The sequence below is a fragment of the Periplaneta americana genome, chromosome 14 (genome assembly GCF_040183065.1).
Source record: "Periplaneta americana isolate PAMFEO1 chromosome 14, P.americana_PAMFEO1_priV1, whole genome shotgun sequence".
NCBI classification, from domain to species: Eukaryota; Metazoa; Arthropoda; class Insecta; order Blattodea; family Blattidae; genus Periplaneta; species Periplaneta americana.
Genome location: NC_091130.1, coordinates 147,364,860 through 147,390,377, shown reverse-complemented (window position 1 = coordinate 147,390,377; position 25,518 = coordinate 147,364,860). Strand labels below are relative to the sequence as shown.

Here is a 25,518-nt window from a genome sequence, read left to right as displayed (position 1 = left end):
TATGCTGTAAATTGTATAGTAGTCTGTATAGCTCAACTGATGAACTGTTTATGATTATAAATTGAATTAATCTACTTGATATTAATTGCACAAATTTGTATAGCTTAATGAAAGTATGCTACTTTGTATTGTATATACAGTATTTGTATAGTTTTTGCCGATGAACTGTATATGCTTTAAATTGAATAGTAATCTAATAGCTCTATTGATAAATTGTTTGTGTTTGTAATTTGAAGTAGTTTGCATGATATGTATTATCAATTTCTGTATATCACAACTGGTTGAATTGTTTATGCCTTAAATTTAATTAACTTACTAGTTTTGTATTATACATATAGCTCAATTGATCGTTTGCGTTTGTAAATTTAATAATCTGATTGGCTATTTATTGTATACTTTTAGTAGAGCCATCGATGTAGCTCAGTCGGCAGACTCGCTGGGCTGCTGATCCGGAGCTGCGTTCAGGCTTGGGTTGGATCCCCCTTTGGTCTTTGGTTTCTTCCGAGGTTTTCCACAGCTGTGGTACTGAAGCCGGATGGTCTATGGCGAGTCCTTGGCATCAACCCCTTTGATTTGATTACCTGGTTGGGTTTTTCCGAGGTTTTCACAAACCAAAAGGCAAATGCCGGGTAATATTTTGGCGAATCCTCGGACCTCACCTCATCTCACTACATCTCGCCAAAATATTGTAAAAAATTGCACAAAACTGTAAAAATTGTAGAAAATTACTAAATTGTAAAACTATAAAAATTTGTAAAAATTGTAATTGTAATATTGTAAAATTTTGACTTGTTCCACATCTTAAAGCTTCATTGCTCATGTAAGATTTATGGAATAAAATAAATGAATGAATGAATATGTCTGCCGAGTCAGCTCTGTGGTAGCGCGTCTGCCTCCAGACTACCCAGCCCGGGTTCGATTCCCAGCAGGGTCAGAAATTTTCATGTAAAATTCTGCACAAGGGTAGGTCCTTCACTGCAAACCCAGCATTCTCCAATCTTGCCTTTTTTCTGCCTCTGCATATGATCCATATGTCTTAATGCTGTCTATCATCTGATATCTTCTTCTGCCCCGAAATTTTCTCCCATTCACCATTCCTTCCTGTGCATCCTTCAGTAGATAGTTTCTTCTTAGCCAGTAACCAAGCCAATTCCTTTTTTTTCTTCCTGATCATCTTCAGAATTATACTTTCTTCACCCACTCTTTCTAGCACGGATTCATTTCTTATTCTGTCAGTTTATTTTACAAGCTCCATGCATCTCCATATCCACATTTCAAATGCTTCCAGTCGTTTCTATTCACTTCGTCGTAATGTCCATGTTTCTGCCCCCATACAATGCCACACTCCTCACAAAGCACTTCACTAGTCTCTTCCTCAGTTATTTTTCCAGAGGTTCGCAGAAGAAGCTTCCTTTGCAATTGCCTTTGGTGATAGCGAAATTTTATTTGGTGATATGAGGTCCAGGATTTGCCACAGATTACCTGATATTCGCTGTGTTATCACACATTCTTCAAGTGACAACGTCACATTAGAAGTGGATTTTAAATCATTGGCTTCCTATATTCAGAAACCACAATGTTATCATTAAACAGCATGTGTACAAGGATTTAGGTTTAGAAGAATTTCAGTTATTTAAGGAAGCACCATATAAACTAAATTTCCTAAGATTTTTGTGCTCATTTCTGGTCAAAGAGAAAGAAATTTTTCTGCTACTATTTTGTGGTAATACAAATTTTCAGGCATCTGATCTTTGCTTATTAATATATACATTATAACTTGTATTTTTCTTTCCGTATGGATCAAACTAAACATATCGCATGATGTAGCTCCTGATGAAGTTGCCTAAATTAAATTTAGCCCCTGAACGATATTAAGTTGGCCAATCCTGGTCTATACTGTGGCTTCCCAAAATAATATATTCGTCATATCTCTGGTAATACTTCATGTTGCAAATTATTGTGAAAAAGGATACATTTAGTTCTACTGCAGCTACTGACACAGCAGGAAGATGAACCACAGAAAGGAAATATGTCTCACCACAGGAAGAGTAGGCCTACCTCATCTCAGTCTTCCTGTTACAAACGGATACTTTGGGCTCAATTCTGCATTCAGTCACTCTGTCATCAGGTGTGGACATATTTCAAGTAAGTAATGAAAATATACGACGTAGATTTAAAGAAAAAATGGTATAGTTATTTCAAATTTCTCTCATACACATTTCCTCTTTAAATGAATTATTATTATTCAACATATTATTATTATTATTCTTATTAATGAATGTTATTAATGATTTCTTAGTTTATATACTGATTCAAAAGTGACAACGTTTTTTAGTTCGTGTTAGCATTCAGCTTATTGTATTGTTTTTGTTTTTTGAAAGAATTTTACATAAGGGCGCAAATAGCCATAGTAGCTGGCGCGCCCTTTTTAAACCCCATTAACTAACTATACTGATTAAACATTAGATATTCATGTCTCAAAAACAATAAAAGTACAGTATTTATTCCTTTTAAAATAATTTCTATAATAGAATTAATTTTATGAACTACAATATTTTGAAGGACCATATTCATAGACATTCTTAGCGCGGGCTTCCAGTGGATGATCAGCGAACTAATGTTTTTCGTATTCATAAACCAGTGTTAGCGATATATATGATATGATATGAATCCTGTACAAGTAATCACTCGATAGCCGGGGCTAGTTTAGCACGCTCATAGCATAGGCTAGCGAAATGTCTATGAATAGCGCTCTAATAGTTCTACATTTATTATGCACTAAATTATATTCAAAACATCGTTCAGAGAGAGCGACAGTAAAGATCTAAGCCAGGGCTGGGCACTGTGAGCGAATCAAAACTTTAAACAGGGATGCTTAATATTCATCTCTCATGGCATCAACACTGCATGGTGTTCGGCGGGGAAGAAACGGGTTGAAGAAAAGTCATATGGCTCCCCGTGAGAGAGTAGAATTCGCTCTTGGTGTCCAGCCCTGATCTAAGCCTACTCCAAGAGATTATTTTATAATTTCTTTGAAGTTTTAAAATGGTATCTGTATTTCTTATTTTTCAGTTATGGTACTTATCACCATTATTTTGAGAGTTCGCTTAAAATAACAATTTATTTACAATTGTTCATAAATTTTTATATGATATTACCGGTACTGAAGTACGTAATTTCGTCTACCCTTGAATTACGACTACTTCAGAAAAAAGTATTGCAATTACGAAAATCCAATTTTCGCAGTCGTTAAACACATAATAATATAGAATATTTCTGTCGTCGATTTGCAAAAGGGGACACGTTCAAAATAAAGTTTTGGGAAGTCGCAAAAAAAAAAAAAAAAAAACCACAACAGACTTGAAAAATTAAAATTTCATGGATCCTGAATGTAATGTACACATAGCATTCTAATTAGAAAAATATATATGAACATTTCAATTTGTTAACTTAATTATAGTTTTTGTGATTTTCCAACACTTCGTTATTTTGGACATGTCCCTTTTTGAAATCGACGACAGATTTATGCACTAACATAATATAGCTCCTAAACTATCAAATAGTCTAAACAGAAGAGAAGCTTTTGGTTGACCGAATAAACAACTGATTCAGACCATAACAGGCCATGATTTCTAAAATGGGAGATGACGATTAAAAGACGAAATCGCTACAGGATATGCGCCAGTGATTGCGTGCGTATGTTCACGTGATGGAATCATGACGTCACAGTAACTCAAAACATTAACTTACGAAATTTGTTCAAATATGACAAATTGATCTTTTTTTTAACTAATTAGTTTACATTCAGATATTAACCCATAATTAAATAGAAATTCTGCCCACAAAATATACGCAAGAACAATATAAAAACCAATTTCTGATAACACGAACCAATGCTTAAACTCATATTTCTTATATATCTATAAGGGGCCTTGGACACAACAATCGAAAGCTATGAAACATAGCCTACAGACAATGTTTCTGTGTTTGTATGAAGTAATATAGGAAGCTAAATTAACCGATTTGTATAATTAATTATTATTTCATCATTGGAAAGTGTAGTTTCTCTGGATGGATATAATGCTATAATGTTATTACAGTAACTTGTGAGTGAATTGAGGACAGGTAAGATTAAAATAGCTTCTTATGCACAGAAAACTTGATAGGTTATTCTGTATATTCATTTCCTGTATTTCTTAAAATAATGTTTATGAACATATTCATTTTTATCTCAGAGAATTAACAAACAACGAGAGTGTATTGATTTAGTATGCAGTAATAGTACGTTAGCTTAGCAATCCATTATTTTATCATTCAAATTTTAACTATGCTCAATTGAATCGTGTTAAAATACATAAAATATATATGCAATAAATGCAATGCAAAAAAATTGGGTAATGAGCCAAGCAGATTATGTTGCGCTGTTGTAAAAGCTGTTCCTCCTGAGATTCAAGACCTCCCGCAACAAATTAAAAACTTTCTAATTCGAGTACATCCGTTATCAACACACTTTTTCATAATATAATATAATATAATATAATATAATATAATATAATATAATATAATATAATATAATAATAAATCTGGAGCCAAAATTGTTGTGTTAATTTTCGCTTTTCCAAAAATAATTGGTAATAACCAGGGAACGGATTTATATGGACTAAAAATATATGAAATATGTAAATATATATGTAGTTATTTTTACCAAAATATGGAATTAAATATGGATTTTTACCAAAATATGGAATTAAATATGGACTTAAAATTATAAAAAAATGACTATGTACGTTAAATATTGGTACATTTTAATCAAACTAAACAAAAAATATAATGGACGTACCTTATCTTCCAATGTAGTTTCAACAAAACACAATTTTTATTGTCTGTTACCATAACAATAGGTTACAAACATTTCTTTCAAGTGCTGAAAAGTGAATCTTCTTCTATTGTCTCTGAGGATAGATTTATACTGACTAAAAGAGCGTTCGACGTCACAAGAAGTAACTGGTACATAATTCAATTTCACAATGTCTGCTGGGGATAAGTCCAAGTTAATCTTCACTGTTGATTCGCCACTCATCACAGCAACAACCTTTTGTAGTTCTTCATATCCAGGGTTTTTTGAAAGTACAGTGTCCACCTTAGCTCTTACTGCATCTGCAACTTTACATCTACCACGATTCAGTTGTTCCACAGTACTATTTATAATTTCAAAACTTTCAGATAGTGAAAGGTGCCTATTTTGGAGACTTTTGAGCGTTTTTATGATGCATGAAAATGTATGCTGAATGTGAGCTAAGTCATTCTTCACACTTATGTCACAGGTAACTGTTTTCGCAGTATCAATTGAGACTGCATCTTCAGAGTCCAATGCAAGGAGAACATTGTTAATAGAGTCTATATGTTCGGCATAATATTCAACTGCTTCTAGCCATGTACCCCATCTAGTTAAAATTGGCTTTGGTGGCAATGGAATTTCAGGGTACATTTCTTTCAACACGTTAACTCTACTGGGAGCTTTGAGAAATACTTTTTTCACTGATGAAATCAACAAATCTACTTTAGGGAAATTGTCTCTGACCACTTCTGCCACACGATGAAATGCATGCGCCACACAAGTAAAATGAGTCAATTTAGGATATACAACAGATAATGCTTGTCCAGCTTTGACCATATAAGGGGCAGCATCGCTAATAAAGAATAACACATTATCGTACATAATACCCTTTGGCCACAGGATACCCATAGCTTCGTTGAACAGTTTAACTATAGTTTTGTTATTGCACTTTTCTAGAACATCACAATGTAAAAGAATTCGTTCAGAATATTGTTCACTTAACAAACCGATAACTACATTACCAACAAGTCTACCTTCTTTGTCGGGAGTCTCATCAATGGAAACCCAAATTGAACTATCTTTAATTTCATCTCTTATCTTCTGTATTGTCTCATCGTAGATGGATGGAGCATACGTCTTCCTAAGTGTTGACTCATCCGGGATTGTATGTTGAGTATATTTTTCAAGGAATTCCCTGAAGACCTTATTCTTTAGTTTGTAGAGAGGAATATCAGCAGAGATGAGAGAACGGCACAGGTCGATGTTAAACTCAGATCTTACATTCGATGTTGTTGGTTGTGTTAAAAACAATTGTCTCTGCTTGGAATTTAGTTGTTTGTTGGCCTGATGTTTACTAGTTGTAATGTGTTGTTGCACCAGGAACTTTTGTGTAGATGATACTGCACACTGACACAAATTACAAAATAATATTTTATTGTCAGTTGATAAACCATCTTCTTTAAATTCTGAAATGTAACTTGTTAGTTTTGATTTTAAATTGACTGAATGACGTACTTTTGGCATATTTATCGTCTTTATAGTATGATTTACAAAACTGAACCTATGTGTACTCTGACTGGCATTTAACTGTTGAGCTGCACAACTGAAGTCTGTTAAAAATTTTAAATTAAATTAATACAGTTTTGTAACTTACTTTCCCATTGTTGATAGGACTGCTAATTTTCAAATAACTCTGATGTTAAAGGGATTACTGAACATGTGTTTAAATCTCTATTGTTGAAATGTATTTTTAAAAGTTAATGGAATTTTGTTTTGTTTTATTGTTAAACCTAATATAATATGGACTGTTTTATATGAAATATGGAAAATATATGGAAATTAACGAAAATATGTACTAAACTCTAAAATATGGAAAAATATGGAAAATAAAAGTAGGATTTTTCAACCCTACACATTGTGAAACATAAAGATAATGCAAAATATAAATTATATTAGCTTTATAAGTAAATATGTATTTACATATAAATCCTTTCCCTGGTAATAACAATTAATAACATGTTAAAGGAATTGTCATTGCACCAAATGAGTGGTCTCTGGATCAAAATGATCGCATTTTAATATTTTAAATACAATTTAAATTAAGTAACATATTAAACAATTTATCCTTCTATCAAACACGAATGTTCCCTGGATCAAATGTCCTATTTTAATTATGTAATTACTTTATATTTATTTCTAATGGGTGCAGCGGAGCGCACCGGTATGGCTATTTCTAAATAAAGAGTAAGGTTTTGTATCAACAAATTCACTACTGGAATCTGTTAGTCTATGTTGGTTTTAGGTTACACTTTGTCAAGAAGAAACTGATTATAAGACGAAAATTGAGGACGTAGCTGCAATAAGGGCCCATACTCCAAAATGCTGTTCTGTATATAGAGTTGAAATTTTTAAAAACAGTGCAGGGCATATAAAATATATTAAAATAAACAGGTTTATCAGCATTACTGTTCAACATTTCTCAACGAAACTTTGTGGGTAAAACAAAGAAACTATGGCGAATCGATTTATGCATTCTCGGAAAAAGGGCCTATGGGCCCTTATTGCAGCTACGTCCTCAATTATAAAAGCCGTTTTTGAGCAAGGAGATATATTCATATATCATTCTCATAGATGTGCAGAGAACGTGTTAACTTTCTGGAATAATCCATTACTATTGGCTTTGACAACAAATCTCTCGCCATATGTACCTATTATCGAATGAAGGGTCCAGGAAAAAACATGTTTAGTCTAATACATCAAATATTCATTATATGAGGTTTCGCCATTCTCACTGAATATTATCACGACTACTATGAAGTAGTCAATGTGTATTATCACCATTAATTCAAGAAAAATTCGTTCCGGCACCGGGAATCGAACCCGGGACCTCTCCGCTCAGCGCGCAGAGCTGAGAGGTCCCGGGTTCGATTCCCCGTGTCGGAACGAATTTTTCTCGAATTAATGGTGTTGTTTAGTCTAAATTTAGCAATTTTTATATTTTAATCGAATCTGGCAGTTAAAGCTGAGATCTTTAAGATTCCCTGATTATATAGGGGAAAAACGTGCTTGGTTCCACATTATAAGCATATTAAGGAAAGGTTTACAAAAGGGAAGAAACTGTTATTCTGCAAATCTGTGAACGCTCTCCTAAAAAAAAAAAAAAAAAAAAAAAAAAAAAAAAAAAAAAAAAATGACTGAACGTGTTTTTCCTCTGGACCCTTTAAATGTAACATTTTGAACTACGTTGAAGGATATTTTTCCTGCCTTCAATTTCGTGAAAAAGTCTTGCAGATATGTATGCATGTATATATTTACACTGCACGTGGGCAACCACCTGGTGGCAGTGGTATACACAATATAAACAATACACAATACAATTATACAATACTTACTTACTTACAAATGGCTTTTAAGGAACCCGAAGGTTCATTGCCGCCCTCACATAAGCCCGCCATCGGTTCCTATCCTGTGCAAGATTAATCCAGTCTCTATCATCACACCCCACCTCCCTCAAATCCATTTTAATATTATCCTCCCATCTACGTCTCGGCCTCCCTAAAGGTCTTTTTCTCTCCGGTCTCCCAACTAACACTCTATATGCATTTCTGGATTCGCCCATACGTGCTACATGCCCTGCCCATCTCAAACGTCTGGATTTTAAGTTCCTAATTATGTTAGGTGAAGAATACAATGCGTGCAGTTCTGTATTGTGTAACTTTCTCCATTCTCCTGTAGCTTCATCCCGCTTAGCCCCAAATATTTTCCTAAGCACCTTATTCTCAAACATCCTTAACCTATGTTCCTCTCTCAGAGTGAGAGTCTAAGTTTCACAACCATACAGAACAACCGGTAATATAACTGTTTTTTATAAATTCTAACTTTCAGATTTTTGGACAGCAGACTGGATGATAAGAGCTTCTAAACCGAATAATAACACGCATTTCCCATATTTATTCTGCGTTTAATTTCCTCCCGAGTATCATTTATATTTGTTACTGTTGCTCCAAGGTATTTGAATTTTTCCACCTCTTCGAAGGATAAATCTCCAATTTTTATATTTCCATTTCGTACAATATTGTGGTCACGAGACATAATTATATACTTCGTCTTTTCGGGATTTACTTCCAAACCAATCGCTTTACTTGCTTCAAGTAAAATTTATACAATTATACAATACACAATAGAATTATATACACATACAATAAGAATACACAATACAATTTAACACAATATTACAATTAATAATAACAGGCCTACATAAAATAACCTAATAAGTGAACCTAATTTTACAATACAACCTACATATGTATAGGCTGTACATAAGTTTCACATTGGTACTGATAATAGTCTTTCACTTTACTCTCATCTCATTCACTGTAGTGGCACTATGACGCATTTCATTGACACTTCAGGACACATTTCACTGACACTCTATAACACATTTCACTGACTATAGAACACATTTCATTTACACTGTAAATTATCATTGATTGAAACTATTCACTGCACTGTAAAACCATAACTTCACTGACTCACCTCGCTTCACTGATACAACAGCTCAAATAAGACAAATAATTACACCCTTATGCATACTTATAAACAGAACTACATTTAAGCTAAACATTTCTAGTCTAAGATCCTCTTATACGCTATTTTTAAATAATTTACAATTCAAACCAAGGGAGTAACTCGTCAGGCTAAATAAATACATGTCACCTTAAAGAAATTAAATGTTAAATGTCACCTTAATTTTAATTTGCACTTGATACACAACTTTTTAAGTTATTCTTGAATCTCCTTAAGGAAGGACAGCCCTCACAGACCGCTGCAGGTAGGTCATTCCAATCATTTATAGTTCTATTTAAAAATGAGAATTTATCTACATCCGTTTTCTATTTCCTACATTTGATTTTAAAATCATGATCGTTCCTACCATAGTACATTGGCTTTTCTAACTGAGCTGTTATGTCTATCCATGCTTTCTGACCTAGATGTGCTCTATACAATGAAGTTATTCTATACTATGCAGAATACTTCAGAAAAACAGATTTGAAATGAAAAATTATTTGTCTCTAATTCTCTACTCACTTCAGTTTCAGAGATCATGAAGAAGGCTACGTATTTATTCCTGGCACTGGCTGCATTTGGCAATGTACTGTGTCAAGAGACAGAAGGAATTGATCGAAGTAAATTAAAACATTCAATAACTGTCTTGCGTGAGGTTCTCCCCTGCCCGCAAGAATGTATTTGCAATACACATACAAAGGATCCTACAAATAAAGAAGCAGTCTGCCCAAATCTGCCAAAATCTCTCCATCCAAACATCCGTTATCTGAAGGTACTGTATGCTATACATCACTCCAAAAAAATTTATAACCCACAGCAAATTTTAAAATCTTTCTCAGTGGTTTCATTCAACCACAAGGACTAAGATTTAAATTTTAAAAAAATGCATTAGAGACTGAAAAATCTTGATAAAATGCCTTAAACAAAACATGCTTTTCAATTGATATAATAAACGCATATTTAAAATAAGTAGCATTATAGTTTTAACTAGTGGTGTGTGCAGCAAATACTGCAAACTAAGTTCCTTAGACGTTCAAATAAAAATTTTTCATATTTATTTTCAATGAAAAATACCAGATATTTTGAAAGTTATTTGCTTCCATAATAATGAGACATACTCCCTCTGAATGGTTTTTTTTTTATACCAAATACGTTTTCTTGAATCTATTCACCTTCAGTTTTTGAGTTTCAACGCGAAAATGCAAGTAACAATGTCAGGACGATCAGTAAGTTTTTCATGTGAGAGTAAAGAAATAGCTATTTCAGGTCATTGTGGATTGTAGGTGAAAGTTAAAAAAGTCAAGTTTGCTATGCTTTCGAACAATAGACATAATATCTTGGTATAGCTGCTGCATGTAGACCTTGAAATGTAAGAGATCTTGCTGAAATGATCGGGAGACTACAAAATTTTGTAGGCCTATTATTTTATAGTAAATAATACCGTCTTTTCTTAGGAATTGTAATTTTTGCGCTCTCTCGAGCCAATACTGAAGAGAATGACGCATATAAGCACCTACACCACACCGCCATTAAGTATAAGAAAAAGATCCAACCCCACTTGATTAATAACTATAAAAATATTTGATTTTTAATAACAATAGTATTAGCTTACGCAAGTTTTCATTTGTAATCGTAATAATGTCATGAAAACACCTCAAGTTTTGTAGATTTTAATATCCAATACACAGCTGTACTCAGAAAATTACACACCGTAGAATCAGATCTGTAAATTATTTTAGTATGTCTCGAAGTTTTTAATAACCAATTGAATTTGAACTCTAAATATGTCAGCAATCCTGCAGGTCATGGCCTTCGTGTAATAGCCTATTATTTATTGTAGTGTGTGTTTTGTTTTATTCTGAAATGCAATTAGACTAGTCCTCAAAACTGACGAAAGATGGATTTTGGAAAATATGAAAATGATGTAGGAAAATTGATATTTCACTGAAAACTGCTATTTTTCTGAAAAACTTTGGGTTCCAAGCTTCAAAATGAAGGGTCATTTATTAAAATCCGTTCAGCCATTTTCCCATAATTTCCATTACCATTTCAAATTTTATATATATATATATATATATATATATATATATATATATATATATATATATATATATATATATATATATATAAGATTCTACCGGTATTTCACCTACTGACAATTTTTCCTCAAACAGTAGATCTGAAAGTGCATAAATTACTACACATATTCCACTTTTATTTACAAACTTTCACATTCTTTTCTTTCGAACTCTCTCCTATGCTTTCTGAAAGTCCCTCTAAATTATTCAAAACTCTCTGGTCAACTATTTCAGCCCCAGACTTAAAAAAAAAAAAAAAAGCTAGGCCGCTAACAGATAGAAAATTAAAATCAATCTTGACTATGTAAGAAAGTTAACCTCCAATTTCATGTTTTAAAAATTATGCACATTTCCTTCTAGAAACCTAGAAAAATGATCAAAAATGTTCTCATGAAGTAAAAACGAAAGAGAATGTAAAACAATAAAATGGCCACACAAAAACACTCCATTTTACTGCAATGTTAGCAAAATGATTCTGTAGTACATATAAAAAGATGAAGGTGCACATTATTTCAAGTTTCAAGCATATCTGGCAAACTATGCTTAAAATGTTTTTCTTTTTATTAAAAACAGTTAATGGTTACCAATTTCAGTAAAATGGAAATTTTATGTTCTGAGGAGGAAAATCTGATTAATTTATTTCTACTGTTGGTCCATCCAACATTATGCTGCAGTTTTTAAACGTATTTTATCTTTATTCATTCCTTATTTACACATATTTAACACTTGTACATCACTAATGAAATTAGTAAACTGTTAAATTAACAATTTTAATATCTTCACTGTGTTAAATATTGAAACTACGTTGTGTGTTACTTCACCTAACTGACTAGTTTCGGCAGGAATTTACTTTTATCTTTTATAGTGAAGTCTTGCACTTTTTTCCGCTCCCTTTGTATCTGATGTCTTGGTGGAGGAGTTTGTGGGTACAAGTGGGGGTGTGTTTACGTGTGGTAATATGTTGAAAAGGGTATGCATTCTGAAATTCAATTGTGTGTTGAAGATGTGATGTGTTTTTATACAGAGTGTCTCTAACCTTCAGGGTCAAAATTATACAGATGGTAGAGGACCCTAAACTGAGCATTTTGACATCAGGAACCAGTGGTCGGAAATGAATATTTCAGGAGCTATGAGGTCTTCAACAAGTAATAAGTTTGAAGAACATTTTTGCAAGCTGCTTTAATTTTTTTACACACATAACTTAAACAATTTACATCTTATAGCAATTGTTCAAAGTGGTGATGCATCCAGAACAATGCATGACATTTTGCTCCACTCTCTTAAATAACCCAGGTGTCTGCTGTACAATGAGGCAGGTAGGTACAAATCTGTTGCCCAGGTGATCATGAATATGAAGTGGCCAGTATTACAACCACATTCTCTTGCAGTCAACAAGATATTCGATGTTTTATTTCCAAAACAACTTCTTAGAGCTCAGTTGTTGAAAGTGGCGACTACCTGTCTTAATAAATGCATTATAACGACACATGAAATTTTGTAAGCAACAGTGACATGCGGTGGCCCAACAGATTATCCAAGCAGCCGCGTAGTCAAGTTTTCTTTTCCTTCTTACTATTTATATTTGATTAAAATACTTATAATATTACTAATTATAAAAATACATTGGTATTTGGTACCATTTTTTTTTTACAAAATCTATAAGATTAGATCTACTGCAACTACTTCCTAAAATTAAATATACTATTAAAAAAGACTACTCTAAGTATTACTAAGTAGTGACAAGTTATTCCATCTCGTTGGGCAAACATGTGGTAATCGTCGACCCAGAAATTCATCTAGAAATTTTGTGCGCTTTGATGATTTGGAAAAAAATGCTGCAAGCCCAGAAAAAGTATAAAAAAAATATACGGCATTCAGGAATACTTGAAGCACTTTGGGACAGTGCTAAATTTAAACAGTGCACATAGCAGTGAACAAAGCTTGTGGAAAAGGCGCCTTAATATTAGCTTGACACCATGTAATGAAGAGGCCATCACTGCACTTCCATCGTAGCTCTGTGCGACAAGTTTCTTATTCCAGTTTGAAAAGTCTTAAAAATAAGATCAGAATGTGCTGCTGCTGTTTTGTTCTCACTTACATCACGGAGGCACACAAACTGCTCTACCACCCTTCCTTCAATCGTATATTGATAAACGAGAGAAAATTGTGATTTATTCGAGATGTCAGTAGTCTCATCAGCTAATATGGCAAAAAAAAAAAAAAAATCAGATTTCTGTAATTGCTGTTTAATTTCCTTATTAAATGCACTTGCAATAGATTCAACAGATTTGATATATCTTTGAATACTGTTGATGTCTCCAAATGATTTTTTAGAAGAGGGTCGTACTGGGCGGTGTAGTCCAAAAATTCTAAATAATTACCGTGGTTGTTGGACATTTTCGACTTGCTTTTTCCTCTAAATGAAAGTTCCAGTTTTGCAAGTAAACAAATGGCGTTTATAAGCCTTTTCAGAATGTCTCTATTGCGTGTTACATTTTTATTATGTTGTTGTTTTGTAATGCCAGGCGTTTGACAATAAAGTAATTTGACCTCTTGCACTCCAATATTTTTCAAAGATATTATCATGGCCAACCACTGAACCACACATTTTGAGGTGTTCCGAATCCATTTCTTGGTTTGAGTTGCACAATGGGTAGTTAGGGGACTGATATATTACAATTCTATGCAGGTGTTTGGCTAAACAATCATGGCCTGTTGCCAATCTAAATGCAGCTACAGACGATTTTCGTGGTAAATCGGGAATTAACTGTAGATTTTGATGCAGAGAGTTCCATTTTTTCCCTTGGGATTGTGTTATCAAATTTTGTTTGTTGAAGTCTAAGTATGTAGATTTAATAAATCTCTTCACAGAGTAATACGTAGATTTAGTAACAGGTCTGTAAGTAGCAGTGCTGCCCTTCTTTGCTAAAGCATCCGCATTCTCGTTTCCCAGGATTCCACAATGGGATGGTATCCATTGGAATACAATTCTTTTATTGAGTGATATTAATTGAGAGAGCATTTTAGTTATTTCTGCTGTTTGAGATGAAGGTGTGTGTTTAGAGACTATTGATAGAATAGCTGCTTTGGAGTCTAACAATATAACTGCATTTTTAAATTTACTGATGTGGCATAGAAGATTCCTGAGACTTTCACTTATTGCAATGATTTCTCCATTTTTATTATGTAGAATAATACTTTGTTGTGTTTGGTCACTTAGCTCAGTTTCAATATGCACAGTTCCAAAAGTCGCGAGTGCGTTAGAAGAACGAATATGTGCAAAAGGGCAACATCGTGATCCCGTATTGCTTTAGTTAAATTACTGTATTTAGCTTTTGTTACTGAATTAAATTATTATTATCACCAGACATAATCAAAACTTTTTACTGCACTTATATATACGTACACAATGTAACTACAAAGTACCGGTACAAACAAACACGAGAGAAACAGTACGTTTTACACCCATTCGACTTCGCGCAGCCCAGGCAGGCTACCGGCTGCTTGGGGTATATACATTTATTGCAGTCTCGTGAGGCATCCCTTATTGGTTAAAAGTTATGATGACGTGGGTTGTCATGTCAACTTCCATGCTAACCTGCAGTCAACACTGCTGGCACCAAGAGGACTCTTCGCTGGCACGCTGCTGCCAGCTCAGGACCGCAGTATGTGCATTGTATATGCCCCATCACGCGACTTACAATTAACAAAACGTATTTAGAGACGTTTCAGGACTTTATGATTAAATAAACAGAAAGTTTAATCATGGATTTACGTAGATATCGTGATTCTTATAATCAATCAGTGCTGCCCAAGCTGTGCTTGAATTGCTTGGGTGGACTGCACGTCACTGGTAAGCAATAACAAATAACAAATATCACCATGGAAGCGTCAGGCAGTTGTTTGTTATGAAAATTAAAGCAGCTCACAGAAACGTCCTTCACATACACTTTTGTGCGAGATCGTGCATATTTGCTTGTTTTGCGCACAGAACCAATACGCAGTAAGTGTGAAATACCACATTCAGTATTCCCAACGTAACACACATAACAATTTCCCTCTTCTTACCGCTTAAGTGCGTCATTCATTTTACTGCTTTAGGCTTTTAACATATTATTTTTAGAGACGTTTAACATAGTAATAATTATAAATTGGAAACTTACCACTGCAATTTCACCTAAATTGCAATGTTAATTATTGTTTTTAAATATTTGCAAAAATTAAGTAAACTCTACTACTCCACGAAACTTATTGCATTCCTGATACAAGTAACATTAAGGAAGCCGTGAAAAAATCAACAACATTCCAGATGCGGATGTTATTACTGCAATATGTTATATAAATAATATTGTTAAAATATTAAAATGAAAAATAAATCATTACATAACCTTACCGTTTGTTTTAAGTTCGCATTTATAGACTGGGGGAAAAAAAAGACAGACGTATATCACGGCCTGCTGGAGTATAGTAAACACAGAAAACATTTTATAGCAACAATGTTGAAGAAAGATATTTTGGTGTTCCGAAGTTGCCGTCATTAAACAGAAACCAACATGGAGATTTCATTGCAACTAATTAGAAATTAGTCTTTCAGGTATGTAATAAACGATCTTCGCAGAAAATAATGTACGATACATGAGCGGTATGTTTGTTTTCATGTTCTCGGAAATTAAAAAAGCTCAACTACGTTTCGCTTTTTCAATCTCTTCTGCGACCATGAAAACGTCAACATACCGCTCTTGTAATGTATATTACTATTAAGATCTCTTGACATCCGAAATATCAATTTCCGACCACTGGTTCCTATGTCAAAATCCTCAGTTTAGAGTTCTCTACCAGCTGTATAATTTTGACCCTAAAGTTTGGAGACACTTCGTATATATATATATATATATATATATTTCGTATTGCTCTAGTATGTTTAGTTTTTGGCTTTTAAGTTCAATATGTAGAATTTCCATTTTTTTCTATATTTCTGTAATAGTTGTGGTTGGAGTTGGTGATGTGTTCTGTGTAGGTGGACGTATTGTGTGATTTGATTATGCCTGTGATGTGTTCCTTTTATCGTGTTTGTAAATATTTCCTAGTTTGATGTCATTATTTTATCTATTATTTTCATTTTTGATTTACTTTTTGTTTTAATGGTACATTTTTACATTTGTTAGCTTCCTTATGGTTTAAATGGTATTTATTCTGCATATTATTTTCAAAATCACTAAAAAGTTGTAGTCATTAACTATTCTCTTCTACAGGTGACAGGAAACATTGGTACCATCTCGACTGAAGATATACAAGAAATAGAAGGTCAATTATACCAACTCGATTTGAGTGGGTGTAATATCTCGAGGATTCAGACAGGAGCCTTTGATTCATTAGTTCACCTCGTGAGCTTGAATCTATCCAACAACAACATCAAAACTCTCAGCAATGACATGTTCGCCTGCCCCAGATTAATATATCTCTACATGGATGGAAATGCCTTACAAACAATACAGAACACAGCATTTTCCAAACTTCAGCGGCTAATGAAACTTCACCTACAACACAACTTACTGCAAGAAATTTCGTTTGGTTTACCCATTACTCTGACCGACCTAGATATCTCGCACAACCGCATCTCAACCATTACCAGTACTACTGATTTAAACAAGGTAAGATCACAGAGTTTAAAATAACTACAGTGAAACCTCTCCTTACGGACATCCCCAAGATGCGGACACTCCTCATATACGGACAGATTTGTATGTCCCAACTGAAATAACATAGAAATAATGGTAAATTTAACTCTCGTTTACGGACACTCTCAGACACGGACACGGACAGCTGTTTCACAGTCCTTAAGCTTGCTTTACCTCCTGACTGCGGACAGAACTTGGGTTTCAAGACCTAATGTGTTACAAAAATAGAACATTTAGTTTTGAGAACTGTATAGAAATTCCTTAACGTGAAAGAAGATAATAAGAGTCTCACAGGCTACCACTAGCCCAGCTGGCTACCCCTTGTTAGCTGGAAGCGGATGGATAAACAAAGTCATAAAATTTAACCTGTTTCATGGGTCTAACATTTCTGCGATCGTGAAATTGTATTCGACACATGATAGGGTTAGTAGGATTATTCTCTTCACTGCAATCAGTTCTGTTTTGAGAGACATGGCACCTGAACGTAAAGGTTAAGTTGAAAACTGTAAATTACAGTACTGCATTACTGTAGACCTAGAATAAAATTGCATGACACAGTACTGTATTTTCCTTTTTCGGTCTTATCTACTGTAGTTCAAAGTTGCAAAGAATTTACTGTAGTACAGTAGACTGTATTTAGACTTAAACTACAGTAATATATTTCATTTAAAGCGTGAAGGGATACATAATGCATATTATAACTTTACTGTTAGATTGGGGAGCCCCCTCCCAACAAAGGACACCTCCCAGATGCGGACAGTTTGTTACGTCCCTTCGATGTCCGTAAATGAGAGGTTTCACTGTTACATTATCCTATCTGTGCATGGAATGAACTGTTTTATACAATAACTACTAACCACTTCTTATTACTGAATCTCCATACAAATGTATGCTAGGGCTATATTACTAACCACTTATTTTAAAAAGTTTGAGCAAACTGAATTGTAAATGTTTCATTAAGATCTTTTTAAACACATGTTAGCCAAATAAGTATAGAATCAGCTTTCTATGCTGGAGAACCACATTCAAACCTTGAAAATTCAAAACGGGAAAGTATGAGGGAGGGCAATGGGGGACATTTTCTTGAAGTACTTCTGTTCCCTCTTCCATCAGTCCACAATTTTCCCATGATTTACACTCAATCTTATTGCTTCTTTTTGATGAAAATTATATTTTACTTCTTCTTTTCTTCCTCCTCTTCTAATCAAGGATTAGGCATCATTGCCTGTTCCAGCATCATTAAGTACCACCTTAAACAAGGCTTTAGACTTTTATCAGTAACAAGATGTTCTTTTGCTACATTACTTGTGCTTCAAGAAGAAAATGAGTAATTCATTATTATCTTTATTATTATTATTATTACTATATTATCATGTCTTCCTGCACCCATTTAATTCATCTTCATCCTCCAGTTGTTTCTATCCTTCCAATCCTCCTCTGGTAACCCTTTCTCTCTCACCATTCTGCCAATTCCTTGTCACCAAGTAGAGGTTTGGGCCAGCCTCATTTCTTTCTTCCTGATGGATACCATCCCATTACTGCCCTCTTCCATCCTCTTGACATGTCCATACTATTTCAATTGTTTTAATATCATCCAAAAGGATCTATAGATTGACAAATCGAACTGAAACCTGACTGAGTTACTACATGAGCTCTAGCTGTCTTGCGGAGGAGCAAGTAAGAAAGCAGGGGGGAAGGGAGAGAGCACTATGCACTATGTACTCACAGTTTGTCAAACCTGCTAACAAAAGCATTAAAATGTTGACTAGTTGCCTGCAATGCTAGCATAATGGAACCTTCCTAGCCGACAGTCGAGGCAAAAATGAAGAATCCGTTATTGTGGTGATACTGGAGATTGGTTCTTCTATTGGTCGTGATGCCCACACACCCCTCTCAGATATTTACGTGGTGATTGGTGACTGAATGACGAGGAGCGAGGGAGAGAGAAGAAAGAAAGAGAGAGATTCCAGAAGTTGGCGTGTTTTACGGGGTTTCACTTGAAGTTGTCGAACTATAGTTACGTTCATTTTTTGTTTAATTTTATTCTTGCATTCTTAATTTTGTCTTTCCTAGGAATCCTAACTGACTACTGTCAAAAATTCATTTCTGTTGAGTTTAATTTTGCTAGCATATTTTAAAACCATGAACATGTTTATCAAGCTACTGACAATACTAGTGTTCTGTCCCTAATGAATGTTGCATTTTCTTCTTCCTCAGCTCAAATTGAAGATCCTGAACGTATGTGGTAACACACTCCGAGAATTTCCTCCGATAAGTTCATCCAAAACTTTGGAAGTGTTGTGTCTAGAAGGCGAGGCTGCTGCCCATCTTCCAACTGAAGCAGCTGCCAATTTTCCTAGTCTTACCACGATTACTCTGATTGGTTCACAAAAACTACAGTCTGAAATAGATGTGGCATCACAGTCTGAGTTGGCCAAGATGAGGAAGCTGATAGTACTCACTATAGGTAACAATCTGAATTTGTAAAAATATTAATTCCGTTATTATAATTATATCCTCCTCTCTGTGAGACACAAAAACAGATTTGTAAATATAAATGAAGCATGAAAGAAGAGAATAATGAGAAACGCTACATAATTATGATTTCCAGGCTCTGTAGGTATCCTTTCTCCAACAGAACAGAATTTAAGATTAAGGGGGAAGGTACACCACTGACCTGCAAAAATTTAATGAAATTCATTTTTTTTTATATCTCAGCTACTATAAAAGCTAAATGAACAAAACTTTTCAGACTTTATAAAATGCTTTTCAGAATATTAAAATAGCTAATAACTACCTGTAAAAATAATATCAAAGTTGCATAATTTTTTTTGCAACCATAAAGAAATATTTGTTTTCTTAATTGTTACCTTCAATATTAAATTGTTTAAAATTTTTCATTACGAAAAAAATATTTGTTGGAGAAATAGGTGAAAGATCCTATTCTACGTTCTATGTTGTAGGTCTTTAAAACATTTCAGTAAAATCAATCAATCTTCTTAATGTATCCAGCTGTTTGCTGAACAACATGAAGTCCACTGTAGTCTATTCAGTTTTTGTTTTTCATGAGAAATGAGGGGTATTTTGATCGGTGTTCATTATGGATGCCTGTTGCTAGTAGCCAGAGTTGGGGTGTAGTCAATATATACTGCAGAGCTATATCTTCTGCAACTGGTACTGATGATTTTAATTTACTTCATTTGTGGTTTATGGATGGACAGTATAGAAGAATGTGTTCCAGATCTTCATCATGATTATTACACCACAGACAAGTAGGATTATCAGAAATGTGATATCGGTGTAGGTACAATTGTGTGACAATGTGACCTGTTCTGACTCCTGTTAAAATGTTTGAACATGTCTGGGCAAGTTTTTGTACATTTCCAGGTCATTTGGTTTCTTTTGTACGGACTGTAAAATTTTTCCTTTGTCAGAAGAGAGCCAATTGTTGATCCATAGGGTTATAAAATGATACTTAACTGAAGTAAAAGAATCAAGCAAATATTTGAGTAGCTTAATATCAAAGACGAACATCTGACCTCAATCGAAATTTAGATAACTGTGGTTTCTTATACAATTTTTCATGCTCTTTCCAGTTATAGTGAAACCATATGCAAACTCTAACACTACATTTATAAAATAAATTGTGTTAAATATTACAAAGAACACTGTGAATTAAAAAATTACATCTAAATCAAAACTATGGAGACGACAGATGTCCATCTTTGATACTAGTTTTGCAATGATAACATATTCAGTGAGTGAACATGTACATATTTTGAAAACATATATACAGAAAAAGAAATTGTGTGACAGAACAAATGAAAACTTCAGATGTAAATTAATGAAACACATTTTGTGAATTACGTATCAGAAAAGATGGACAACACTTCCAGCAGCTACTGTGAAGAGGATAATGTAGTATAGCCTACTTAAGTTTTAATAAGGCAAAGCACCGTGAGTTTGTGAATGCAAGCAGCAATAGTGGGGGGAGGAGGGAGCTATTCACTGGTCAGCTGACACAAACACCAGAAACGTTTGCTGTAGACTCACTAAGCAACGATTTTTTTTAAATACTTAAAGAAAACACCTTATAACTTTATGTTTTGCCTAAAATGTAAGGATTTCCTAAGAAAGTAGCAGCCTGTGGTCAATCATCAACTTTTAATTTCAAATTCTTTATAAGTGGCCTCCTCTATGATTATGGCTTGACCATCTGACAACCTGTGACAATACCACACAATCTGGGAATCATTTTTATTTTTAACATTCAGATGCCCGACGTTTTCATATTTCCCGATAATGGTATATCTATAATGTGATAACTTGAGCTATATATAATCATAATTTTCCTCACTGTATGTGTATCTAAAAATATTGTGTTCATCGTATGCTTTGCACTTCACTATTTTATTATTATTACTATTATTATTATTATTACTATTATTATTTTTATTATTGCCTGTTATTATTTGGTTGAGAAGCTTTTATCATGCAGTCTGCTGTCAAAAAATCTGAAAGTTAGAATTTATAAAACAGTTATATTACCGGTTGTTCTTTATGGTTGTGAAACTTGGATTCTCACTTTGAGAGAGGAACATAGGTTAAGGGCGTTTGAGAATAAGGTGCTTAGGAAAATATTTGGGCTAAGAGGGATGAAGTTACATGAGAATGGAGAAAGTTACACGACACAGAACTGCACGCAATGTATTCTTCACCTGACATAATTAGGAACATTAAATCCAGACGTTTGAGATGGGCAGGGCATGTAGCACATATGGGCGAATCCAGAAATGCATATAGAGTGTTAGTTGGGAGGCTGGAGGGAAAAAGACCTTTAGGGAGGCCGAGACGTAGATGGGAAGATAATATTAAAATGGATTTGAGGGCGGTGGGTTATGATGATAGAGAATGGATTAATCTTGCTCAGGATAGGGACCAATGGCGGGCTTATGTGAGGGTGGAAATGAACCTCCGTGTTCCTTAAAAGCCAGTAAGTAAGTAGTAAGTATTATTATTATTATTGTTATTATTATATCATCATCAATATTATTGCCTTATATTTTTATACTTTGTATGTCTCACTTATTTTGACCTACTGTTTACATTTTATTATGCATTTTCCTTTCTTTCTACACGTTATATATTATGTCCGATTTCTACTGACTTGCTGTTTACATTGTATTATGATTATCTACTTCAGTTTTGTGTGTAAAACTGTAGTGTACTTTACTTTGTAAATTTGTAGTGTTTTTTGTATCGCAGTTTTACTCCTGGTTGAGTGTTGAAGGACATATGGCATTAACTCTGCCAGATTAAATAAACCATTATTATTATAAGGTAAAAGGTAAATATATCCCCGTAACATGCCATGATGGCACTTGGGGGGGGGATGGAGGTAGAGCCCCATGCTTTCCATGACCTCGGCACTAAAATGAGGTGGTGTGGTCGGCACCACGCTCTGACCACCTTTTTACCCCCGGGAAAGACCCGGTACTCAATTTTATAGAAGGCTGAGTGAACCTCAGGGCCCATTCTGAAAGTTTGGCAACGAGAAAAAATCCTGTCACCACCTGGGATCGAACCCAGGACCTTCCAGTCCGTAGCCAGCTGCTCTACCAACTGAGCTACCCGGCCGCCCACCATTATTATTATTATTATTATTATTATTATTATTATTATTATTATTATTATTATACTGTTTGCAACAAAAAGGAATAGAATTACAGAGCTCAACAAATAACTCACAATAACATTTTCATTACAGTGAACTATCATCTGAAGTCTCTGACATTTCTTGCTGCTCTGGACAACTTGAAGACCTTGAATCTTCATAATGTCACAATCGAGTCATACAACAACATGGATAAGGCATTACAACATCTGACAACACTCAACATCGACTGGAGCCCAAAACTTGTGAAACCCATCCTCGGTAACAAAAATTTACTGATCAAATTATCTAACATCAAAACACTGAGCCTCAAATACACAGGACTTGTGTCACTGTCAGAGAACAACATTCCCGCCATTGAACACCTAGACATCAGCGAAAATCCTCTCCACTGTGACTGCAAGTTGCTGTGGATTCAGCATAAAGAGCGGGATCACTTGTCAAAGTTTCTCCATTCCAAGCCTCAGACCATCTGCAATACCCCGCCGAGTGCAGCAAGACAAACGCTGCAGACAATTGTCAACATTGTACTGTGTGGTGAGCAACAGAGAGAAGGCACATTGGAGCAGCAAAGTGAAGTTCCCATCCAAACAACCACCATGCGATACGTTTCCAGAACGACGACTCCTGGCTATACCACTACTCCCAAATACATTTCCATGAATTCTACAGGACTTCCCCAGCAAAGTCAGATGACAGAGAAATCTGATCATTCGACGCTGTATATAATTCTTGGCTGTGTCGTTGGAATTCTCATCCTCGTGGGAATAGTTCTGACTGTAGTTCTTACTCAGATGAAGAAGAGGAGGAAGTGTCAAATTTCTCCAAATGGAGGAGAAACTCCAATGCAACAACAAGAACAACAACCACCAATCAAGCAAGCAAAATCGAGTGATCATCTTCTTAAGAAGTGAGGAATTTCCTGCCAAAAAGAAATTGCATGTCATATTTGACACCCGGAGAAAATATGTCACAGTTTTCCCGAGAAACTGATATTATACAAAAGATAAATAAATGCTGCACAAAGCAATAAATGTAAAATACTGTATGGATTTCAAAATGTAGGCCTAGTATAATAGGGATTTAACACTGCAATTAAAAATGGTTTTTTCCTTTCCAATGGCAGAATTTTGGCGCGTCGCCATTAATCCATATGACCTATTGTTCCCAGTATTGGTTGCATTCACCAGATGACCTTATAACCATACAGTATGTAATATGTCAATTGAGGGCCGTTTTTGCAAAACTTGCTAACTGAAAAAACTAAAGTTTACAGGAGAGACAAAACACTATAGTAAGCAATTTTTGCTGTAACTCTCACCTATTGCAAAAAGCAAGTTTTGAAAAAAACGGTCACACTTTTTTGACACACTACAATGAAGAGAAATAATCCAATTTTACTAAGACACTTTGAACATCATGTAGTGGCCTGCCTTATGTTAACGAATCAATAAAAATCTCAATTTTGCAAATTTTGCAGTTACCAAGTTTTGCAAAAATGATCCTCAATTATAAATGTATGTCTAAACAATTGAAACTCGTATCTTACATAATTGGCCATGCGTATTAAATTAGTAGGCCTTGTAAAAAAAAGTAACTACCTAATTCTGCCAACTAGAATTCTGTTTGATTGCACTAACCTTCAAATAACGTAATTATTATACTACAGAAGAAAATATTTTATTCATTGAACTGTACTATGCTGGGGTCATAATGTCAGAATGAGTGTTTACCTTATGTCGGTAGAATTTACTAATGTTTAAGATTATTTTTTAAGATTAAAGTCAAAACATATTGTCTTAATTCCTCTTTAATTCTAAAAGAGATTATTCTTCTGTTCTTCAGAGAAATGTCATTTCAGCAGTTTTCAATTTTTCCTTACCCTTTGTTTCACAATCTAAATTTCACTTTCATATTACAAGTGTGTAGGAAGGGCTAGGATATTATATACTTTGATTCGAGAGTCTAGGTTTGTGAATCTTATTTATTATTCCTAAAATCTGTGTAAACATTGTAATTTTCTTAAATGTACATCTTCTCCATTTTCATATGATATATCGCATATGAGCTGCTGAATATTTGATACTTGCTCTAAAACATTGGCTATTAATTATATAGGCCTATAATCTTCCTTTCTATTGGGTTCTGTCCTAAAAATGTTATTTTGAATTTTTCTGCAAATATTTCCATCCTAAAATCTTTCGATATATTCCAGTGGCGTAGCCACACTAATTATTTTGGGTGGGCCAGATATGCAGGGTTTAGAAAGTACCTGACCCATCTCCTGACAATGCTGCTGCTGTCAACTCTCTTGAAACTTATTCTTGGAAGTCTTATTTAATAACATGTAAAATTATGATAAATAATCATGCAAGGCATATCTATACAAACTCTTCATAAGGTGAACTGGAGCTGTCAAGGTTTCCTATAAACGAATCTGTTGATCACTGATTATAGATCCTTCAACAAATCCAAACTTTTCTCCCTCTCAATGGATAGAATTTCTAGATTACAAAGCCTTGTACTTGACATGATTGTCGAATTTTTCTTCGTTTCAGAGCTTTGAAAAGTTTTATATCATTGCCTTAATGAAGGACGAACATTTACTATACGGTAATCCATTTTTGGAGACTGAGGTGCTTCCGATAATGAATTTGCAAGAGCAAGAATATCGTCTAAACATAC

At 34.3% G+C, this 25,518-nt stretch overlaps 2 protein-coding genes across 2 annotated transcripts in view; one reads left to right on the top strand and one right to left on the bottom strand.

Annotated features, from left to right (window-relative positions):
* Nucleotides 1-25,518, bottom strand: part of Nup54 (nuclear pore complex protein Nup54) — a 58,254-nt gene that overhangs the window by 25,942 nt on the left and 6,794 nt on the right. The window lies entirely within an intron of this gene.
* Nucleotides 1,991-23,953, top strand: LOC138713823 (carboxypeptidase N subunit 2-like). Its single transcript, XM_069846266.1, has 5 exons — nucleotides 1,991-2,145; nucleotides 9,931-10,175; nucleotides 16,734-17,132; nucleotides 19,377-19,626; nucleotides 22,927-23,953. The coding sequence occupies exons 1-5, from the start codon at nucleotides 2,010-2,012 to the stop codon at nucleotides 23,745-23,747; spliced, it is 1,851 nt and encodes a 616-aa protein (XP_069702367.1). The 5' UTR covers nucleotides 1,991-2,009; the 3' UTR covers nucleotides 23,748-23,953.